Source organism: Balaenoptera borealis (genome assembly GCF_965194805.1).
Source record: "Balaenoptera borealis genome assembly, chromosome: 15".
NCBI lineage: Eukaryota > Metazoa > Chordata > Mammalia > Artiodactyla > Balaenopteridae > Balaenoptera > Balaenoptera borealis.
The window spans coordinates 15,460,864-15,481,235 of record NC_138871.1 but is presented as its reverse complement, the minus strand read 5'-3'; the positions used below and the strand labels follow the sequence as shown (position 1 = coordinate 15,481,235).

The 20,372-nt window shown below is 36.8% G+C and overlaps 1 protein-coding gene across 1 annotated transcript in view; it reads left to right on the top strand.

Annotated features, from left to right (window-relative positions):
* DNAH6 (dynein axonemal heavy chain 6) overlaps positions 1–20,372 on the top strand; it is a 299,547-nt gene that overhangs the window by 58,484 nt on the left and 220,691 nt on the right. The window contains exons 12-15 of the mRNA XM_082357203.1: positions 7,428–7,548; positions 11,069–11,220; positions 12,925–13,077; positions 16,831–17,082. Coding sequence (XP_082213329.1) covers positions 7,428–7,548; positions 11,069–11,220; positions 12,925–13,077; positions 16,831–17,082 — 678 coding nt within the window. The remainder of the gene's footprint in view (positions 1–7,427; positions 7,549–11,068; positions 11,221–12,924; positions 13,078–16,830; positions 17,083–20,372) is intronic.

The window sequence follows — 20,372 nt, the reverse complement described above, 5'->3', positions numbered from 1 at the left end:
AAGAAAAATTCCTCCAGGTCTCACAGCACAATGAAAATAACTTACAAAAGTAAGAGAATTAGACTAGCATCAGGCTTCTCAAAAACAACGTATAAAGAAAGGCAATGATGGAATGACATTTTTTAATGAAACTCAAGAGCAGATAATGCGAATCAATAATTTTTATCTAACCAAGCTAGTCCTTCAAATATCAAGGCTATAGAAAAATAGTTTTAAAAAGGCAAGGGCCTAGGGTTTTTGGTGCTGATCAGGATTTTTTATGAAATTAGGGTGAGTTTCATCCAACCAGGAGATAACTTGGCAAAAGGACTGATCTTCCTATTTCTGGATCCACATGTAAGGAGCTTGGAAGTTGCCACTCTATCCTAACAAGTAAAAAGCCGAACACACTGACTGAACAGACTGCTATAGGATCTGTAATAGAGGGGAGGACACAGGGGAAACCACAGCCCTCAAGATTGGAGAGACAGAGAGATGAAAACAGGGAGTCATGGCTTCTGAGAGCAGAGACTACGAGCAGAAACCTCAGTGAGAACCAGTGCCAGACAGGAAAAGCTGAACTGTAATTGATGAACTGATGGAGGCTCAGTGTGAACAACTCTGAGAGTTAAAAACTCCAGGGACCAAGTTATAGGGGACCCCACATTATTATGAAATTTACCTGCAAGAACTCAACCAGATTCTCACAGTAAATATTAGAGAAAAATTCTCTCATGCTTCCAGCAAGGAGAGGGGAAAAGGAATAATTTGAAATATGTCAGAGCACCCTCTTCTCAACAAGGCCTACCTTCAGAGGAAACTAGTTAACCAGAGCCTAATTTGCTAGTGTATTATCTGATCCTAACTTACCTGGGGGAGGGGAAATACACAACTCCAGCCCACTCTAGCCATCTGTCCCACCTAAGGAGAGAGAAAAAAAAAGTGAGAAATATTTACGAAGTTCACAGTTCAGAGGCATTGGCTCACTAAAAGACTAAGACCTAATTAAAGGACTATAGAATATATCCCCTCCCTTGACACATACCATCCCCTTACTAAGGACCTATTAACAGCAGTTACTTTTACCAAATACATCATGTCCAATTATAAAAAAAAAAAATTACAAGGCACATTAATAAGGGGAAAAAATTAGAAGACAGAGCAAGTATCAGACCCAGACATGGCAGGGATATTGGAAATATCAGACCCAGAATTTAAAACAACTATGATTAATATGCTAAGGGCTCCAATGGATAAGATAAACAGCATGCAAGAACAGATGGGCAATGTAAGCAGAGAGATGGAAATCCTAAGAAAGAACCAAAAAGAAGTGCTAGAGGTAAATAACAAAATAAAACAAAACATCACAAATAAATAATGCCTTTGATGAGCTTATTAGTAGACTAGACACAGCTGAGGAAAGAATCTCTGAGCCATAGAATATATCAATAGAGTCCTGAAAACCAAAAAGCAAAGAGAACAAAGACTGAAAAAAGCAGAACAGACTATCCAGGAACCGTAGGACAACTTCAAAAGGCGTAACACATGTGTAATGGGAATACTGTATGATTCCAGCTATATGACATTCTGAAAAAAGCAAAAATATGGAGACAGTAAAAAGATCAGTGGTTACCAGGGGGTTGAGGGTGGGGGAGTGAAGAGGCAAAACACTGATTTTTAGGACAGTGAAAACACTCTGTATAATTCCATAATGATGGATAAATGTCATTATATATTTGTCCAAACCCATAGAATGTTCCATACCAAGAGTGAACCGTAATGTAAACAATGTATTTTGGGTGATTATGATGTGTCAATGTAGGCTCATCAATTGTAACAAATATACCACCCTGGTAGGGGACGTTTAGTCTTTCTTTAGAAAGACTGAAAATGAAGTGGTGCTCAGTGGTGTAGAGACAAATGTAAACAATAAGAAAGCAAGATTTGAGTCAGGGCTATAAATTTCTATGCACCAAATATATATATACAGGAAACACTTGCAAAAGGCAAAGAGATGCAATGAGACACAAATGGAACATAAATAGAAACACTGTGAATAGAAGACTTTAACATGCAACTCTCATCATAAGGCAGGTCAAGTTGGAAAAAAATAAATAAGGATATAGAAGTCCTAACTAACATAATCAATGACAAATAACAAGGAAATAACAGTTTAAACAGAAAAAAAATGAGGGATTACCTTACAGACATTTATCCAAATAAATTTGAAAACCTAGATTAAATAGATAGTATTTTTAGGGAAACATGGTAATCTAAATCAACCACATTAAAAATAGAAAGCTTACCAATCTCCACAGAAGAGATAGAGGAAGTTATCAAAGAAATACCTTGTAAAAAGCACCAGGCCCAGATGGTTTCACAGGGGAATTTTATCAACTCTCCAAAGACCAGATATTCACAATAGCACATAAATTGTTCTAGAATACTGAAAATGCCTGGTGGAAAAAACTTCATTGTAATAACAAAGCAGGTAATATATAATATTTAGGAATAAACCTAATAAGAAATGTTAAAAAAAACCTATATAAGGATATCTTTTTATGTTTTCTTAAAGGCTTCTGGAAGACACAAAAATAGACTTAAAGAAATATTCATAGATGGAATGACTCAACGTAATACATATCTGTTCTCCCTAGGTTAATCTATAAATTTAACACAATGCCAACAAAAGTACTAATAAGCTTTATCATAGAGCATAAGTTTATAGTAAAGCCTATATGTAATAATAGACATGCATAGAAGCTAGGAAAACCCTAAAAAAGAAAAGCTATTTGGGGTATTATTCTTACCAAGTATTAAATATAAACTCTATAATTAAAAGATTGTGGTATTGGCTATCAGACCAGTGGAACAGAATAGAAAATCCAGAAATACACCTAAGTACATATGAAATTTATTAAATAAAAAACATGGTATTTCAAATCACTGAAATATATTTGGACTTTTTCATATACAGTGTTGGGATAACTGATTAGCCTCTGGGACAAAGTTAAAGTTAGATACATATCTCACATTGTATATAAAAATAACTGGATCAGGGATCTAAAAATTTATTTAAATCATACAAGTTCTAGAAGAAAACATGGGTGAATTCTTCTATAATCTTGTTCATAAAGAAAGGTTATCTAGCTATGACTCAAAATCCAGATGCCATAATAGCACAAATTGATAAATTTGATGGTATAAAGCTTTTTAAAACTTTTCAAGGCAAAAAAATATATAAACAAAGTAAAAATACAATTAAAAACTGGGAGAATCTATTTGCAGCATATAAATCACAGCTAAGGGCTAATATTTTTATACATGAAGAACTCTTGCCAATGGGGAACAGGGAGGAGACCAAAACTAGGTAGAAAAATGGTCAAAACATATGATAGAAAACTCACCAAAAACAAGAACCTATACACATGAAAACATATTCTACCTCACTTATAAGAGAAATGCAAATGGAAACAAAATTGAGGTAGCATTTCTCAACTATCAGATTAGCAAAATTCAAAAGTATGACAACACATTTCATTGGCTAGCCTATGGATAAACAAATGCTCTTCACACTTTGCATTTGAGAATGCAAATGATGGATAATTTTACAGTATATAATAAAACTATATGTTATGTATTTACCATTTGATCCAGCAATTCCACCTTTAAATATGTACCCAGAAGATGCATGCCCAACAATACAAAAGTACATATGCACTAGATTTTATTAACATTATTATTTTTATAAAATATCAGAAACTCCCAAAATACATAGGATGAACTATGGTACATTTACACAGAGGAGGACTATGCAGCTGAACAAAATAATACGGAAAATATCTACCAACTAATATGGAGTGATTTCCAGGGTATACTGTTAGGTGAAAAAAGCAAAGTAGAAAAGAATATCTAGAGTGTGCTACTTTTTATGTCAGAAAATAGGGAGGGAGAAGAGGTAAACCAGAAACTAAGGAAATTTGTTACCTAGAGGAGACAGTGGGAATGGTGTAGACAGGATGGTGAGTATGGAGTAGAAAAGATGGGAAGAGTCACACTTAGTTCTGAGTATACTTTTTAATATAGCACTTAAAAATCAATAAGAATGGGGAAACAAAACCCTAAAATAGAATACAATGAAAACAAAAGAACTAGACTATATTTCAAATGAATAACATAACCACACTGCAAGGAAGGGGAAAAAAACTAAACCAAGTAACTTTTAAACACACTATTTTGCCCATATACCCTTAAGCTAAAGACCACTGTAACTATAATAAATATTGAATTCCACTTAGTCTGTTTTTCATAGTGATATTAGTGTGTTAGCAATTCTGAAATGACTTTCTGTGTATTCTGGAGTTGAGCAAATAACTAAATATTGTGGATAATGAAATGAGGTTACTCATCCTCATCCAAATATGGAAGAGGAAAAACCAGAATGATGTTATATTGGAACTGGAGTTATGAACTCATGATCTTTAATTGATTGATAGAAAGAGCACTATGTATAGGGTTTTGTGTATATATGTATTTATGTGGGGTGTTTGTGTGTATCCTAGATCTGCTTGCTGAGATGGCCTAGAAGCAATGACATCCTAATAACAATGAGCATATTTGGTGTCCACACATTGTTTTCTATATATCATTCCAAATCAAAAGGAACCAAATCTCTTTGGAGAAATGGCTTATTCAAAACCTGGGGCAGGGAAAGTACAAGAGCAGCCCAGAGCATATTGTTGAACCAAAAAATAAGAAGGTGCCTAAGGAGTAATGGCGACATGCAGAAAAAATTAAAAAGCCAACTTGAAGGGTCTCCCTGGGACAATTTGACCATTAAAATAAGTAATGATTATAACAGTCTTTGAATAAAATGAGAATACATGAGTCCATTTTGTGAATGAATGAATGGAGTGAGAATGGAAAGCTCTTCCTTACAGTAAAATGCCAACTAGTAAATGTAGAAGGAAAACATAAAGAAAAATCACCACTATAGAAATAGGCAAGAATCTCTAATTCATACTAAAACGAGTATGCAAAGATATGATGAGGAAAAGGATATTGTCTCAAAGCGTTTCTGCATAGAATATTTATTGACTTAAGGAGAGAAAATAGTAAGTTTGCAGTAACGAAACCTCACAGACACCACCTTAACTAACATGTTAACATCACCAGTAATGGGACAAATCAACATTCTGTGCCTTTTGACACTGTTCACAGAGAACATACATCACTTATGTAGTATTATTGCCAAAAATGTATAACTGAATGTAAGCATTAGGAAGTATCACATACACACACAGGAGATACTTTTCAAAAATGTTAAAGGTCATAAAAAACAAAGATTGAGAAATTGTTCAGATTAAAGGGCACTGCAGAGATGTGACAAGATACAATACAAGAAATACAATACATGATACAATACAAGATACCAGATACAATACATGATCCTGGATAGGATAGTGGACCAGGAAAAAAAGGTTTTTTATTTTGTTATGAAAGACATTATTGGGACAAATGGCCAAATTTGTATAAGATCTGTAATTGATGATAGTATTAATATCAATGCTAATTTCCTGATTGAGGTCATTATACTATGGTTCTATAAGAAAATATCCTTGTGTTTATTAAACAAACCCTGAAATATTTAGGGGTAAAAATGTCTGTGTCTGCAACTTTCTTCCAAATGATTCAGGGTAAAATAATATATAGAGAGAAAGAGAATGATAAAACAAATGTGATATATTGTTAAAATTTAAGGAATTTCAGTGGTGATATATGGAATTCTTTGTACTATTTCAGCAAACTTCCTGTTAGGTTTAAAATCATATTTTGAACATGTTGGTGGAGCTTTCCATTTACAGGCCTCCCGTTGTGTTTCTAATGCCTTCATGATCATGTATCAGAGACTATTAAATCTGCTCAAAGGAGATATACTTTTTTTTTTTTTTGCTGTGGGGAAAAGGATGTTCTTTTTTATTATTAATTTTTATTGGAGTATAGTTGCTTTACAACGTTGTGTTAGTTTCTGCTATACAGCAAAGTGAATCAGTTATATGTATACATATATCTATGCTTTTTTAGATTTCCTTCCCATTTAGGTCACCCCAGAGCATTGAGTAGAGTTCCCTGTGCTATGCAGTAGGTTCTCATTAGTTATCTATTTTATACATAGTACTGTACATATGTCAGTCCCAGTCTTCCAATTCATCCCACTGCCCCTTCCCCCCTTGGTAACCATAAGTTTGTTCTCTACATCTGTGACTCTATTTCTGCTTTGCACATAAGTTCATCTCTACCATTTTCCTAGATTCCACATATAAGCAATATTATATGATATTTGTTTTTCTTTTCCTGATTTACTTCACTCTGTATGACAGACTCTAGGTCCATCCATGTCTCTGCAAATGACACTATTTCATTCCTTTTTATGGCTGAGTAATATTCCATTGTATATATGTAGCACATCTTCTCAAAGGAGATATACTTTGACATAGTTTCTTCCCCTCAATTTTTAATGTAAAGAAATAAACAGCAGAAACATTCTGGAAGATTACATAAGAGCCTATTAAAAGGAAATAAATGAACAAATAACTAAGCCATCCAGGGTGTGTGCTATTGTTTGTAATGAAACTTTCTACTGCTACCCACTATCCCTAAAGCAAGAGTCTGAATCCATAAAGCAATACCCTAGCACTGATGTGTTGGGAATGAGCAATTCCATTGATCATCTCTAGTTTTCCTTGGGACAAATTGCAGTCATTTGCAAGAAGTCTCGGTAGGAAATGTAAGGGAAGGCAATCGAGTGCAGCCAGGGAATAATGGACCAAGACCAACAACAAACTGATCCTAACTGCTGTTCATAGGCATTGAACTATGATATCATGTATTGACATGGGTATTGTAGGAAAAACTTTGTGGGGAAGTGGAGGTTGGAACCAAGGTTAAGTGAGGGGAGGGAAAGGATTTTATTAGCGCAAATTATGAAGACATTTTGGAATAGGAGACTTGCCAGCACAGAGAACTTAATAATGAGATTAGGCAAGTAATTTTGCAAATATGCTAAATAGTTTTGCCTTTGCTCAAAAACACTAACCAAGATATAAAATTTGCAGTTTGGAAAATAAATAGACATTGTCTCTTGCCATATATTTACTAGTGATGTATAAGTTCACCATGAAGCTAAAAAAATTTCAGGTGTGCTTCCTTTCAATCATAAGGAACAATTCTTTGAAAGTCAGACTTGAAGGTGTATTTTTTTTTTCAGTTTTATAAGAGAATCCATTAATTGCTTCTTGTCATCCAGGATGGTATCTTTCCTCACTTAGGTATCCTCAGGTCAAAGCATAGTGTTGGGCACAGAGAAGGCATCTGTGTTTGTTCAGTTTTATTGAATTGAATTCTGCTCAGGAAAAATACAGTTTTGTCTGTTTTTTTATAACATTTAGGAAACCATACAGGCAGCATTTGAATCTGCTCAATTATATGCAGCTACGTTTGAAAAGTTTCAGATATTCTTCAAGGAAAATGAAAGTCTTGATTTACAAGCTCTTAAACTTCAAGAACCTGGTAAGTTTTCCATTTGTCCTTACTAATTATGTTTGACAGGTATATCAAGGTTTATCATTGTCTACATTTCTGTTTGGTGGTGTATGGTGACAGAAATGGTAGCTCCAAAGAGTTGGCCTGACAAAATGCAACAGTTTATTCATTTCTAGATTATTTGCTGTAGAACCACTTTTTTTTCTTTAGTTTTACTGTTACTGTTTTATTTCAGAATATTATGAGAAGGAATTCCTCCCCAAAAGCTTATCTTTTAGTATCAAGTTGTACCAGTGCTAAGGTTATATAGCCTTTACATGGGAAGGAGTCAAAAGAAATGTTTGCCTCTCAGATTCCTTTAAAAAATGTTTACATAGTGTAACATGTGTCTCAGGAATTCAAGTTACTCTATTTCTGTGGCCATATTGCAACCTGGTGGGTATGAATCCACAACTCTTAGTCATGAAATCAGATCCGAAGGGAAATTATTTTATTAAACTCGTTATCTTCAACAAAAGGAAATAAAATACAATACCCAAGTGAAATTTCAGGCAAGAAAGTTCCCAAATGTTTACAAAAATTAAGTATATATTATTCATTATTACCATTTAAAAATGTGAAGCATATCATTCATATTCTTTTTTTATTTCATGAACTGGCTTTATTCCTTTATTTTCTTATGCACAAAAATGATTACTCTGATACTTTGCCTCACAAAGCAACACTAATTTTGTCTGTAAATTTTTATGTTTTTGTTTCAACCCATTCTTTTTATTATGCTGAAGTATTTTAAAGTAAATTAGACATGCCATCCCTAAATGAAATATTTCAATATTCATCTTTAAAAAACATGTTCCTACAGAACCAAATTAATATTATCACACCTAATAAAAAAACCAACAATTCCTTAATATCAACATTTAGTCCCTATTCAGAATCCCCCAAATAAAGCAGTTTGCAGCTAGTTTGACCCATAATCTAGTCCAAGAGCAGGCACTATATTCACTTGTTATGTCCCTTAAGTTTTTAAAATCTGAAACAGACCCTTTTTTTCAAGACACTGACTTGCTCAAGAAACCGAAGTGGGGTCTTAACTTTAGAAAACAAAACTAGACAAGTCCATTTCTACTGTTCTTCACCAACACCGTCACACTGAGACTTAGTGTGTGTTGAACTGAAGGGAACTGACAGGGATACAATGGCACCAGGGTGGCAGTAAGGTGTGGAACCTGGCATTTCAGCACATGGAGTAGGGCTAATCCAAATAACCAGTTCTAATCCCCTAGATCTTCTACTCATAATCTTGAGCCAAGGCCTCCTAGTATCCTGTTACCATGTTCTTCACATTGGATAACTTTACTCCCTCACCAACCACCCATCTGGATGAGGCCACCAAGCTCCCAGGTTGCCCTTCTTCTAGTCCTGCCTTGGCTTGTCAATTCTATCCCAATCCTGGAACCAGGGTCTCATAGGTATTAGCTGTTTGTTTTCTGGGACTCTGGAGTACATTGGTCTGGACTCCTAAACGTTGTGTTCCTCCTCTTTTAGGAACTCCCTGGTACTTCCTAAACCTCGAACCCAACTGTTAGCCAGAGGTTAATAGAGTGTAGCTTTGACCGTTGGATACCATGCCTTGCCTGTTATCGTATTCCCTCAAACTATTCTAACACTGCCTCGCACATATTATAGACACTTACACTTAACAAATGTCTGTTTAACCAATCCTTTAGCCACACTGACCTCTGTCTAGCCCCAGAAGACGATCAGGGGGCAAACTCTGGCTTCCTGAACTAATCAGCCATATCTCACCCCTGAATTTCTATAAATGTCAGTGTTTACTAATAATTTCTGTACTTCCTGAGCACTTATGATAGATACTGTGCTAAGTGATTTTCAGGTATCTCATCTAATCCTCATAATTCTATGAGGCGAGTATTCTCATTTTACAAATAAGGAAATGAAAATATATAGAGATAAGGTAACTTCAAGTTTACACAGCTTGTTAGTGGTTTAGAAATCGTTTTCTCTGACTTGAAAGTTTGTGTGCTTACCTGTTGTACAAACCGCCTCTCCTCTAGCTCATAAAGAGAGAACTCTTCTATCAGCTTTACTCTTTTGTTTCCCTTTGAACACGGCCATATATAACCATGGCCAAGTCATTTAACCTCGAATGATCTAAATTTCTTCATGTATAAAACAAAAGTATTGGACCAAATTCGTGTTTCCCAAGCTAGTATTCCTTGAACCACTGTTCTGAAGGATATTACTTGATACCATGAAAAATGAAAAAGACTCTGTGTTCAAATAAGTTTGGAAGATACTTGACCAAACACCATTATACAGATTTCCTTACCAGAAGTCTTCTCAGATCATTTGATATGCTTATTTTGTCAGTTCTCAAAAATACACACATCAAAACCTTCTGAAATTAGTAGGACAGATAATTGTCATCCCTTTTTTGTATCATGAGGAAGCCGAAGCTCAGAAAGATCAACTAACTTACCCAAAGCCACAGATGGGTTAAAGACTTGAGCCTAGGTCTTCTAACACTTTGTCTGATATGTTCTTTTATTAAAAAATATTTATTTTATTTTATTTATTTATTTGGTTGTGCCAGGTCTTAGTTGTAGCTCGTAGGCTCTTTAGCTGTGGCATGTGAACTCTTAGTTGAGGCATACATTTGGGATCTAGTTCCCTGACCAGGGATTGAACCCAGGCCTCCTGCATTGGGAGCGAAGAGTCTTAACCCCTGCACCACCAGGGAAGTCCATGATGTGTTCTTTATACTGTGTCAAACTCTCCCTTGTATCCAGGAAAGAAGATGATATGAAAAAAGGCAAGAATCAACACCCTTTTCTCTTTGGGATGGTAGAGGGGAGGGTTAGAGAAGGAAAACAGGAAACAGTAAGGAAATCAATCTGACTCAAGCAGAGAGAGTAATTGAAAATAAAGTTAACTAAATAGTTAAAGGCCAAGAGGTACAGGATTTTGAAAGATGAGTAGAGTAGTTTAGTATTATATGTGTATTAGTAAGAGCTGTTTTTGACCAAGAGTATGATAAAAGTGTATTCAAGATAATCAGGCTTCCACTGGTTCGGAAAAGGGAGAAAATGGCAATGGGAATATTACCAAAATTCAACTACAATATATGGTGGACACAAATGGACAAAGCTTTAGCCTCAATGAATGCTTACTTTGAGGTACCATGTGGGAGAACCCTTAGATTAAGCCAACTTCAAACCAACCTGACTCTAGAATCTAATCCATTCTAAACCAGATCCTCTAATGCAATTACAAGTTATTTTCATGTGCCATTCTTAACAGGAGCCAGAGAACATATTTACATTATTAAATATTAGTTTCAAGAATAAAATATAAAGCATTATGAATTAACATTTTAAAGTTACACAAGGTCCTCTACATATAGATAATACATTATAAATATGTATGTAAATTTATTAATGCAATGATTTTTAATATATCTTTATAATGATCCTTTAAAATCTAATACATGTGTTTTATGCTTTATATGAATTACTTTACCTAGATGTTAAGTTCTTTAGTGAACAACTGGAAAAATATCACAGACAGCACAAGGATGCAGTAGCTCTAAGACGCACCAGGAATGTAGGATTGCTGCTCATTGACACTAAGCAACTAAAAGAAAAACTAATTCCATCACCTTTGCGATGCTTGGAGGTAACTATGAACTAAGAAAATTTTAAATTATGGTCTCTACAACTATTTTATGATTTTTCTCTTGCAGATAACCTATCTTTATTTTCCAGTATTACAAATATTTAAAATTAACATTAGTCTATTGTGCATCCTTAATTTCTAGGAAAAGTCCCATATTCTTCTTTCTGTCCCAAGCACAGTCAGCTTTCAGGTGAGGAGACAGCAGCCCTCAGACTAGCCTCTTACATCCATTCCTTTTTCCTTTGTTGGAGCATTTCAAGACTTCCTACAGAAGACACACCACTGTAACAGATCAGGATCCTAGTGGGAATGCTAGTTGATTCTAGGATACTGAGATCAAGTTTAGGAGATCATTTCCTGATCTGAAACTGTCCCTAAAGACCTGATTATATTTTGGTGAGTTGTAGAGCTGAGGAAATTTGATTGCTTCTGCAATAACTTTCAGGTCTTCCTTTAGAGTCATATATACTATCAAATACCTGCAGAGAGACAATGGTGTAGAACAGAGATTGTCAAACTACAACCCACAGGACCAGTCCAGCCTGCCACCTGTTGTGTACATACGGTTTTACTAGAACATGCCAAAGACAGTTGGCTTATGTATTGCCTATGGTTGCTTTCTCACTACAAGGGCAGAGCTGAGTAGTTGTGACAGAGACCATATGTCCTGAAAATCTAAAATATTTACTATTTGGCCCTTATAGAAAACTTCTGCTGACCCCTGGTGCAGATGAAAGAAGACAGAGCCCTGTCTAAAAGGCTGCAGGCCTGAGTGCTAGTATCTATTCTGTCACTAATTCATTGTATGGCATTGGGCTTTCTTCTAGAGCTTTGCTGCTTCATCTGTGGCAAAAGAAAAAAAATATAGAATTCAATTTCAGCAAACATTTCTGAGCACTATGAGCACTACTATATACCAAGCCAAAGAACACTCAACTCAAACTGGCTTCAGCAATCAGAAAATGTATGGGCTATGCATCTAAAATTCCAGAGGGTGGATGGCCATCAGGGAGGTGTGATCTAGTGACTCAGTAGTGTTACTGAGGACCTGATTCTTTTCATTCTCTATACCAAGTCTTCTGATGTGCCAGCTTCAACCTAAAGCTCACATGCCTTCACATTTCTCAAATGGCTGTCAAAAGCTCCATAGGCTGATTATTTCCTTGTTCATGTCCAGAGAGAGAGAACATGAGAGATCTCTCAGCCTTAAACAAAAGTCTTGTGTTTCTACTTAATTGGATCAGCTAAGGTCAGAGGTTCGCCCTAATCCGATCACATTAGCCAAAGGAAGCCATGTTCATATTTGCCTTATGACCGATCAGACTCTGTCTTTGTTTCTAAAGGGGAGATCAGTTTCCTCCAAACCACATTACTACCACCCAACAGGAAAGAAGTGGAGTTGATGCTGGGGAGGGCACCACAATGTTCACTATACAGGGCAAAGTAGCAGAAAGGGCACTTACAAAAGATCAGAGCATTTAGGCAAACTTTTTAATAAGTTGTGCAATACAGCTTGTTCTAGAAATTATCTTCAAAACTAGCCCTTCCTATTGGTTCAATGTGAAAAAAACCAGACCCTTCACGTATACTGCTGCTTCCAATACCTGCCGACTTAACAGCCATTCAATTAGAATTTATCTAAAATATATAATAAAATGGAAATACTCAAGTAGTTATGATTCACAGTTCCTTTTTCTTTCCTAGGTGCTAAATTATATGCTTCCTCGCCTAAGCAAGAAAAAAGTGGATGCCCTTGTCTCTGAGGCACAAGATGCAGAATATAAACTTGAATTTGTCCCAACTACCACCATAGAATATGTTAACAACTTAGTATTTCTTGATGAAATTCAGGAAAGGGTGAGTTGATTCTTACATAACTCACTATTCCAGATATTGTGGTGAGTAAGGAAAGCAAGTAAGAGAAATTGAGGGACTGAAGGTCAGGAAACAGTGTCAGAATATCAAAAACACTTTCAGGCAAAGTAAGTATATGCCTTACATCACAGTAGTAATGACAGCTAACATTGATCAAACTCGTACTACTAGCCGGGAATGCACTACATTTTCTACATACATTACATTTTTGATCCTTGCAAAAACTTAAGAAGTATAAAGAATTTTTATTCTCATTCTACAGATGAGGAAACAGGGACCAAACTAGGTTATGCTGTCCAAGATCACAGAGCTTTTTGTAGTGGAGCCGGAATTTACACCTGGGTCTCTGACCGCAAAGCCAATGCTCTCAACCCCAGTTTATTGCAATTCTTATTTGTGATAGATGATAATAGAATTGTAAACTTGGTATTAGTCGTAATGGAAGTCTTGATCCTACTTAACCTATATTTGCATAATAGTCAGGAACCTTCCAATTAGGAATAAAAGAAACCCAACTTTAGCTTAAACAGGAAGGCGGGACGGGGAGACAACAGCAGATACGGGGACTCAAGTAACACAAATGCTGGGGTCTGCTCTCTCCCTCCCTCCCTCTCTCTCTCTGTCTCTCTCTCATACACATACACACACACACACACACACACACACACACACACTCACTCCTTTGTCTCCCTTATTTCTCTCTCTCCGGAAACTTGGTTTCCTCCTCCCATCTTTCCCCTGTGGCACGCAATCTAACATTTAGTTTCAATAGTCAGGTTTTTCAGTCACACCAGTTGGCATTTAAAATAGAGTTAAATCATTTTCTTAAATATCTGGAAATTGAAGACATATTACCAATTTTAAAAATACAGACTGAAATGTGAAATAAGTCATTAACAACTGGATAATCTGTTGGATAATGTTATATATTGTTAACAGAATTAATAGTAAAGGCTATTTCATGTACCTATAAAAGTAAAAATTTTGTTTCTCATTTCAAGAAACAACATCTTCTCAAATGTGATGATCTCAAGATGATTGTGGTTTTCCCTCAAGTCTACTTATACATCATCCCAGGAGACTAAAGATGCTCAGCATTTATTATTATCTGCAGTCAGAAAGACTCTTTGTCAAATAACCAAAACCCAGTTGAGGTTTTGTCCTACCTTAGGACAAAACGTGGACCCTATTTAAGGAGGAAGGAATATTCCAAGGGACACACCCCACCCACACTCACACCAAGAATGTGACTAGGCTTAGGAACTTACCAGAGCCAGGAATAAGAAGGCTGTGGGAAACCCAGGTGGTCCTCTCTCCACCTCTCCTCTCTGCATCTGTCTGATGGTCTGCTTTGCTCCTTTACCTCTGCAAACACGTTGCTCCTACTCCTTCATCCTCAGCAGCAAACGTGGCCACCAGCACCTCCCAGGTCATATGTTGCAAGTCTAGCCAGCCACCGAGAGAGACAATCTCTCTCCTCTGATATCAATTCTAAATGTTTAATGAATGGATTCAGCCCCCACCCCTACCCTGATCCTGTTGTATAAACTATGGAAGGAAGGATCATGTAGCAGGGGGTAGACTGCTCTCTCTCTGGTTCCAGAACAGGAGAGTCGATGTGCCATGCAGAAACCCAGGCTGTGTCCCATCTCCATAAGGTTGTCTGTGCATGGCCGGGTGGTGTGTTGGGGAAGCAGCCTCTCTTAGGAAAATGCTCTGCACACACAGACAGCTTTTCTTTGGAACCTCATCCATTAGTTCCAAAAAAGTTGTAAGCACTCACTTAGCAGGATGCAAGGATGACAACAATGAGTAAACCTGCTTTCAAGGACCTCAGAGTCTAGAATGACAGCAGATAACTCTTATACAATGGATATAGGTACAAGATACTCTTGTGAGCAGGGTGGTGGTGGAGCAGAGGGAGGGTGCAGTCATTCCTATGAGTTACAGAAGGCTTTGCGGAGGTTGGGGCATTTAAGCTTTGTCCTAAAGTCCATCTATTCAGGTAGGCATTCCAGAAAGAGGGAAATTTGCATGCACAGACCTGAGGCAACATGGCAAGAACAGGATATGGCAGTTGGTGTGCTATGTAGAAGGGGTGTTTGGCGGAGAAAGCTGATGAACCATAGCTAAAGCAGTCTTTCCAAGGATGGGAGAGAAGGAATGGATTCTAGCGATATTAAGTAAGTAGAATTGAAAGGACTTAGTGGGCGGCTGAGTGAGGGGACAACAAAAGAAATTTGAGATAACTCTTAGATACCCTTTTACAGTGAATGGGTAGACCACCAGCCAGCATAGGTAGGGCAGGCCACATAATCACTGTCTGACCAGACATTTTTGAGAGTGAAAGAGGCACCATTAATCATCATGCCAGGACAATACCTTGGTGTAAACCAAGACACTCCCAGAGAAAACAGGACATATGCTTACTCCACGAACCAGAAATCCAGGAAGGTGAGCAGATTTTGGTTGTCAGACTTAGTTCTATTTGTAACTTATTGAAGATGTTAGACACTTCTGGTTGAAAATAACAAAAACTCACATAGTTAGCTTGGAAAAATGAGAAGATTTATTCTAAGTTTGCAAGTATATCTTTTGGAATCCAAAGGTATGGATAGAGCCTAGCCTTTAAAAAGGGCAGGAACTAAGGACTAGAGCAGCATAGGGAAACCAAAAAGACCTCTCTTTCCATCTCGCATCTCTGCTCCTCTCTAGAACAGTGGTTCTCAAAGGGTGTTCCCCACACCAGCTGCATCAGTATCACTGGGGAACTTGCATATTCTCAGGCCCCACCCTGGACCTTCTGAATCAGAAACTCTCGGGAGGGGTTCAACAATCTGTGTTTTACCAAGCTTGCCAGGGCGATTGGGATGCAGCTAAAGGTTGAGAACCATCTCTCTAAAGCCTCTCTGCAGTTTTCATTTCCTGTTTAGGACCTGCTTTGTTACCCCATGGAAGCAAATAGCCTCTGCCAACAGCTACAGTCTAACTCTTTCCAAGTTCAAGAGAGAGATCAGACTGAGCTGGTTTCACTAGGTCCCAGTTTGACTCTCCCTGGTTCAGCTTGTGGCCAGGAGGTGGGTCAAGTTGTAGAACATGGATACTCCCTCCATAACCTTGTGGCAGAGGGGCAGGGAGGAGGGTTCCCCCCAAACTGGGGAGTCCTTGTCAAAAATTTAGTAAAGGCACTGTCCACTGAAGGTAGGGCATCAAAGCAAAGATGTTTAGTAGTCAGTAATAAAGGTTTTAAAAGCCTTTATTAAAGGGTAGTGTGAGTCTCACCATAGATCAGGGTTCTGAATCTATAGGTACATGGTCCACACACCTCAGGGGCTGCCCTGGGACAGTCACTGCTCAACACACAGGCCTGGAATCTCAGATGTTACAGCTGGGCATCCTCAGAGCACCTGTTGTCTCTGAAAACTTTAAATATTGGGACTGTTTAATCTACTAGAGAACAAAACAGAGAGAGAAAACTAAATACTTATAACAGTAATACTAACTATGCTCAGCTCTGAGAAACTTACCTCCTGGGCCTTATTACCTGCCTCGTAGCAATGACTGTATTTGCCACCCAGCAGGCTCCAGCCAGTTTGATCTGCATTAAACGCACCCCTCTGTGTGCTGGCTCTTCACAGCGTGATGTTTACAATGCACAGCAGCTGTCTCCTATCAGACAATTTTAACGGGTATAACAGGACTCTGATTTAACCAGCAACCAATGTTTGTGTTTAGATTGAAAGCCTTGAAGATGAAGGGAATGTAGTGGTTCAGATGTACAAGCTGATTGAACAATATCAGGTTCCCACACCTCCCGAAGACTTTGCTGTTTTTGTAACTATGAAGCCATCCATTGTTGCTGTTCGGAATGCCATTGATAAATCCGTGGGTGACAGAGAAACAAGCATTAAGCAATTTTGTCTGCATTTGGGCAGAGATCTTGAGGATCTAAGCAATGAAGTGAATGAAATAAAGCTGCTAGCACAGGTAAGCTGAAGCAGGGTTTTAAAATCTGTGTAAAAGCTGACTATTACATTTTAATAAACCATTTAGAAAGCATATTTCAATTTAATCTGGTTTAACTTTTTTTTTTTATGGCTTAATTCTCTGAGCTGCTATTGAAAATTGAAAGTGGTTCTGAACCTCTCTTAGGTACTGAATAAATTCTAGGCCATTGCAACTAAAGCATGTATGCAATAGTGAATTCTCTTTCTCCTGGCTTCTATTTATTATTATGAAATGAGTGTTTTTATAACCTGTTAGCATATTTTATAGTTATTGTCACAATTTTAGAGTTTGCTTAACCACATATTAGAAAATTCCCCCTTAGAAAGAGGTACAGTATAAATTGATAAATGATAAAGAAGAATGATTAACTTGCGCCAATTTTCCTATACAAAAGATGCAAGAGGAATTATTTTAAGAACTTAGATTAGACATCCAGATGATTTTTTTTCTTTTTTTTTAATTTTTAAATTTTAATTTATTTATTTTTTTATACAGCAGGTTCTTATTAGTTATCTATTTTATACGTATTAGTGTATACATGTCAATCCTAATCTCCCAATTAATCCCACCACCCCCCCACCAATTTCCCCCTTGGTGTCCATACGTTTGTTCTCTACATCTGTGTCTCTATTTCTGCCTTGCAAACCAGTTCATCTGTACCATTTTTCTAGATTCCACATAAATGTGTTAGTATTCGCTATTTGTTTTTCTCTTTCTGACTTACTTCACTCTATATGACCATCTCTAGGTCCATCCACACCTCTACAAATGACCCAGTTTTGTTCCTTTTTATGGCTGAGTAATATTCCATTGTATATATGTACCACATCTTCTTTATCCATTTGTCTGTCGATGGGCATTTAGGTTGCTTCCATGACCTGGCTATTGTAAATAGTGTTACAATGAACATTAGGGTTCATGTGTCTTTTGGAATTATGGTTTTCTCTGGGCATATGCCCAGTAGTGGGGTTGCTGGGTCATATGGTGATTCTATTTTTAATTTTTTAAGGAACCTCCATACTGTTCTCCATAATGGCTACATCAATTTACATTCCCACCAAGAGTGCAAGAGGGTTCCCTTTTCTCCATACCCTCTCCAGCATTCGTTGTTTGTAGATTTTCTGATGATTCCCATTCTAACCAGTGTGAGGTGATACCTCATTGTAGTTTTGATTTGCATTTCTCTAATAATTAGTGATGTTGAGCATCTTTTCATGTGCCTCTTGACCATCTGTATGTCTTCTTTGGAGAGATGTCTATTTAGATCTTCTGCCCATTTTTTAATTGGGTTGTCTGTTTTTTTAATATTGAGCTGCATGAGCTGTTTATATAATTTGGAGATTAATCCTTTTTCTGTTGCTTTGTTTGCAAATATTTTCTCCCATTCTGAGTGTTATCTTTTCATCTTGTTTATAGTTTCCTTTGCTGTGCAAAAGCTTTTAAGTTTAATTAGGTCCCATTTCTTTATTTTTGTTTTTATTTCCGTTACTCTAGGAGGTGGGTCAAAAAAGATCTTGCTGTGATTTATGTCAAAGAGTGTTCTTCCTATGTTTTCTTCTAAGAGTTTTATAGTGTCCAGTCTTACATTTAGGTCTCTAATCAATTTTGAGTTTATTTTTGTGTATGGTGTTAAGGTATGTTCACATTTCATTCTTTTACATGTAGCTGTCCAGTTTTCCCAGCAACACTTATTGAAGAGATGGTCTTTTCTCCATTGTATATCCTTGCCTCCTTTGGCATACATTAGTTGACCATAGATGCGTGGGTTTATCTCTGGGCTTTCTATCCTGTTCCATTGGTCTATATTTCTGTTTTTGCGCCAGTACCATATTGTCTTGATTACTGTAGCTTTGTAGTATAGTCTGAAGTCCTCTAGCTCCTTTTTTTGCCCTCAAGATTGCTTTGGCTATTCAGGGTCTTTTGTGTCTCCATACAAATTTTAAGATTTTTTTGTTCTGTGAAAAATGCCATTGGTAGTTTGATAGGGATTACATTGAATCTGTAGATTGCTTTGGGTAGTACAGTCATTTTCATAATATTGATTCTTCCAATCCAAGAACATGGTATATCTCTCCGTCTGTTTGTGTCATCTTTGATTTCTTTCATCAGTGTCATATAGTTTTCTGAGTACAGGTCTTGACCTCCTTAGGTAGGTTTATCCTTAGGTATTTTATTCTTTTTGTTGCAATGGTGAATGGGATTGTTTCCTTAATTTCTCTTTCTGATCTTTCATTGTTAGTGTATAGGAATGCAAGAGATTTCTGTGCATTAATTTGGTATCCTGCAACTTTACTAAATTCATTGATTAGCTCTAGTAGTTTTCTGGTGGTATCTTTAGGATTATCTATGTATAGTATCATGTTATCTACAAACAGTGATAGTTTTACTTTTACTTTTCCAATTTGTATTCCTTTTTTTTCTTTTTCTTCTCTGATTGCTGTGGCTAGGAATTCCAAAACTATCTTGAATAATAATGGCAACAGTGGACACCCTTGTCTTGGTCCTGATCCTAGAGGAAATGCTTTCAGTTTTTCACCATTGAGAATGATGTTTGCTGTGGGTTTGTCGTATATGGCCTTTATTATGTTGAGGTAGGTTCCCTCTGTGCCCACTTTCTGGAGAGTTTTTATCATACATGGGTGTTGAATTTTGTCAAAAGCTTTTTCTACATCTATTGAGATGATCATATGGTTTTTATTCTTCAGTCTGTTAATATGGTGTATCACATCGATTGATTTCCATATATTGAAGAATCCTTGCATCCCTGAGATAAATCCCACTTGATCATGGTGTATGATCCTTTTAATGTGTTGTTGGATTCTGTTTGCTAGTATTTTGTTGAGGATTTTTGCATCTATATTCGTCAGTGATATTGGTCTGTAATTTTTCTTTTTTTCTAGAATCTGTGTCTGGTTTTTGTATCAGGGTGATGGTGGCCTCATAGAATGAGTTTGGGAGTGTTCCTTCCTCTGCAATTTTTTGGAAGAGTTTGAGAAGGATGGGTGTTAGCTCTTCTCTAAATGTTTGATAGAATTCACCTGTGAAGCCATCTGGTCCTGGACTTTTGTTTGTTGGAAGATTTTTAATCACAGTGTCAATTTCATTATGTGTGATTGGTCTGTTCATATTTTCTATTTCTTCCTGGTTCAGTCTTGGAAGCTTATACCTTTCTAAGAATTTGTCCATTCCTTCCAGGTTGTCCATTTTATTGGCATAGAGTTCCTTGTAGTAGTCTCTTAGGATGCTTTGTATTTCTGCGGTGTCTGTTG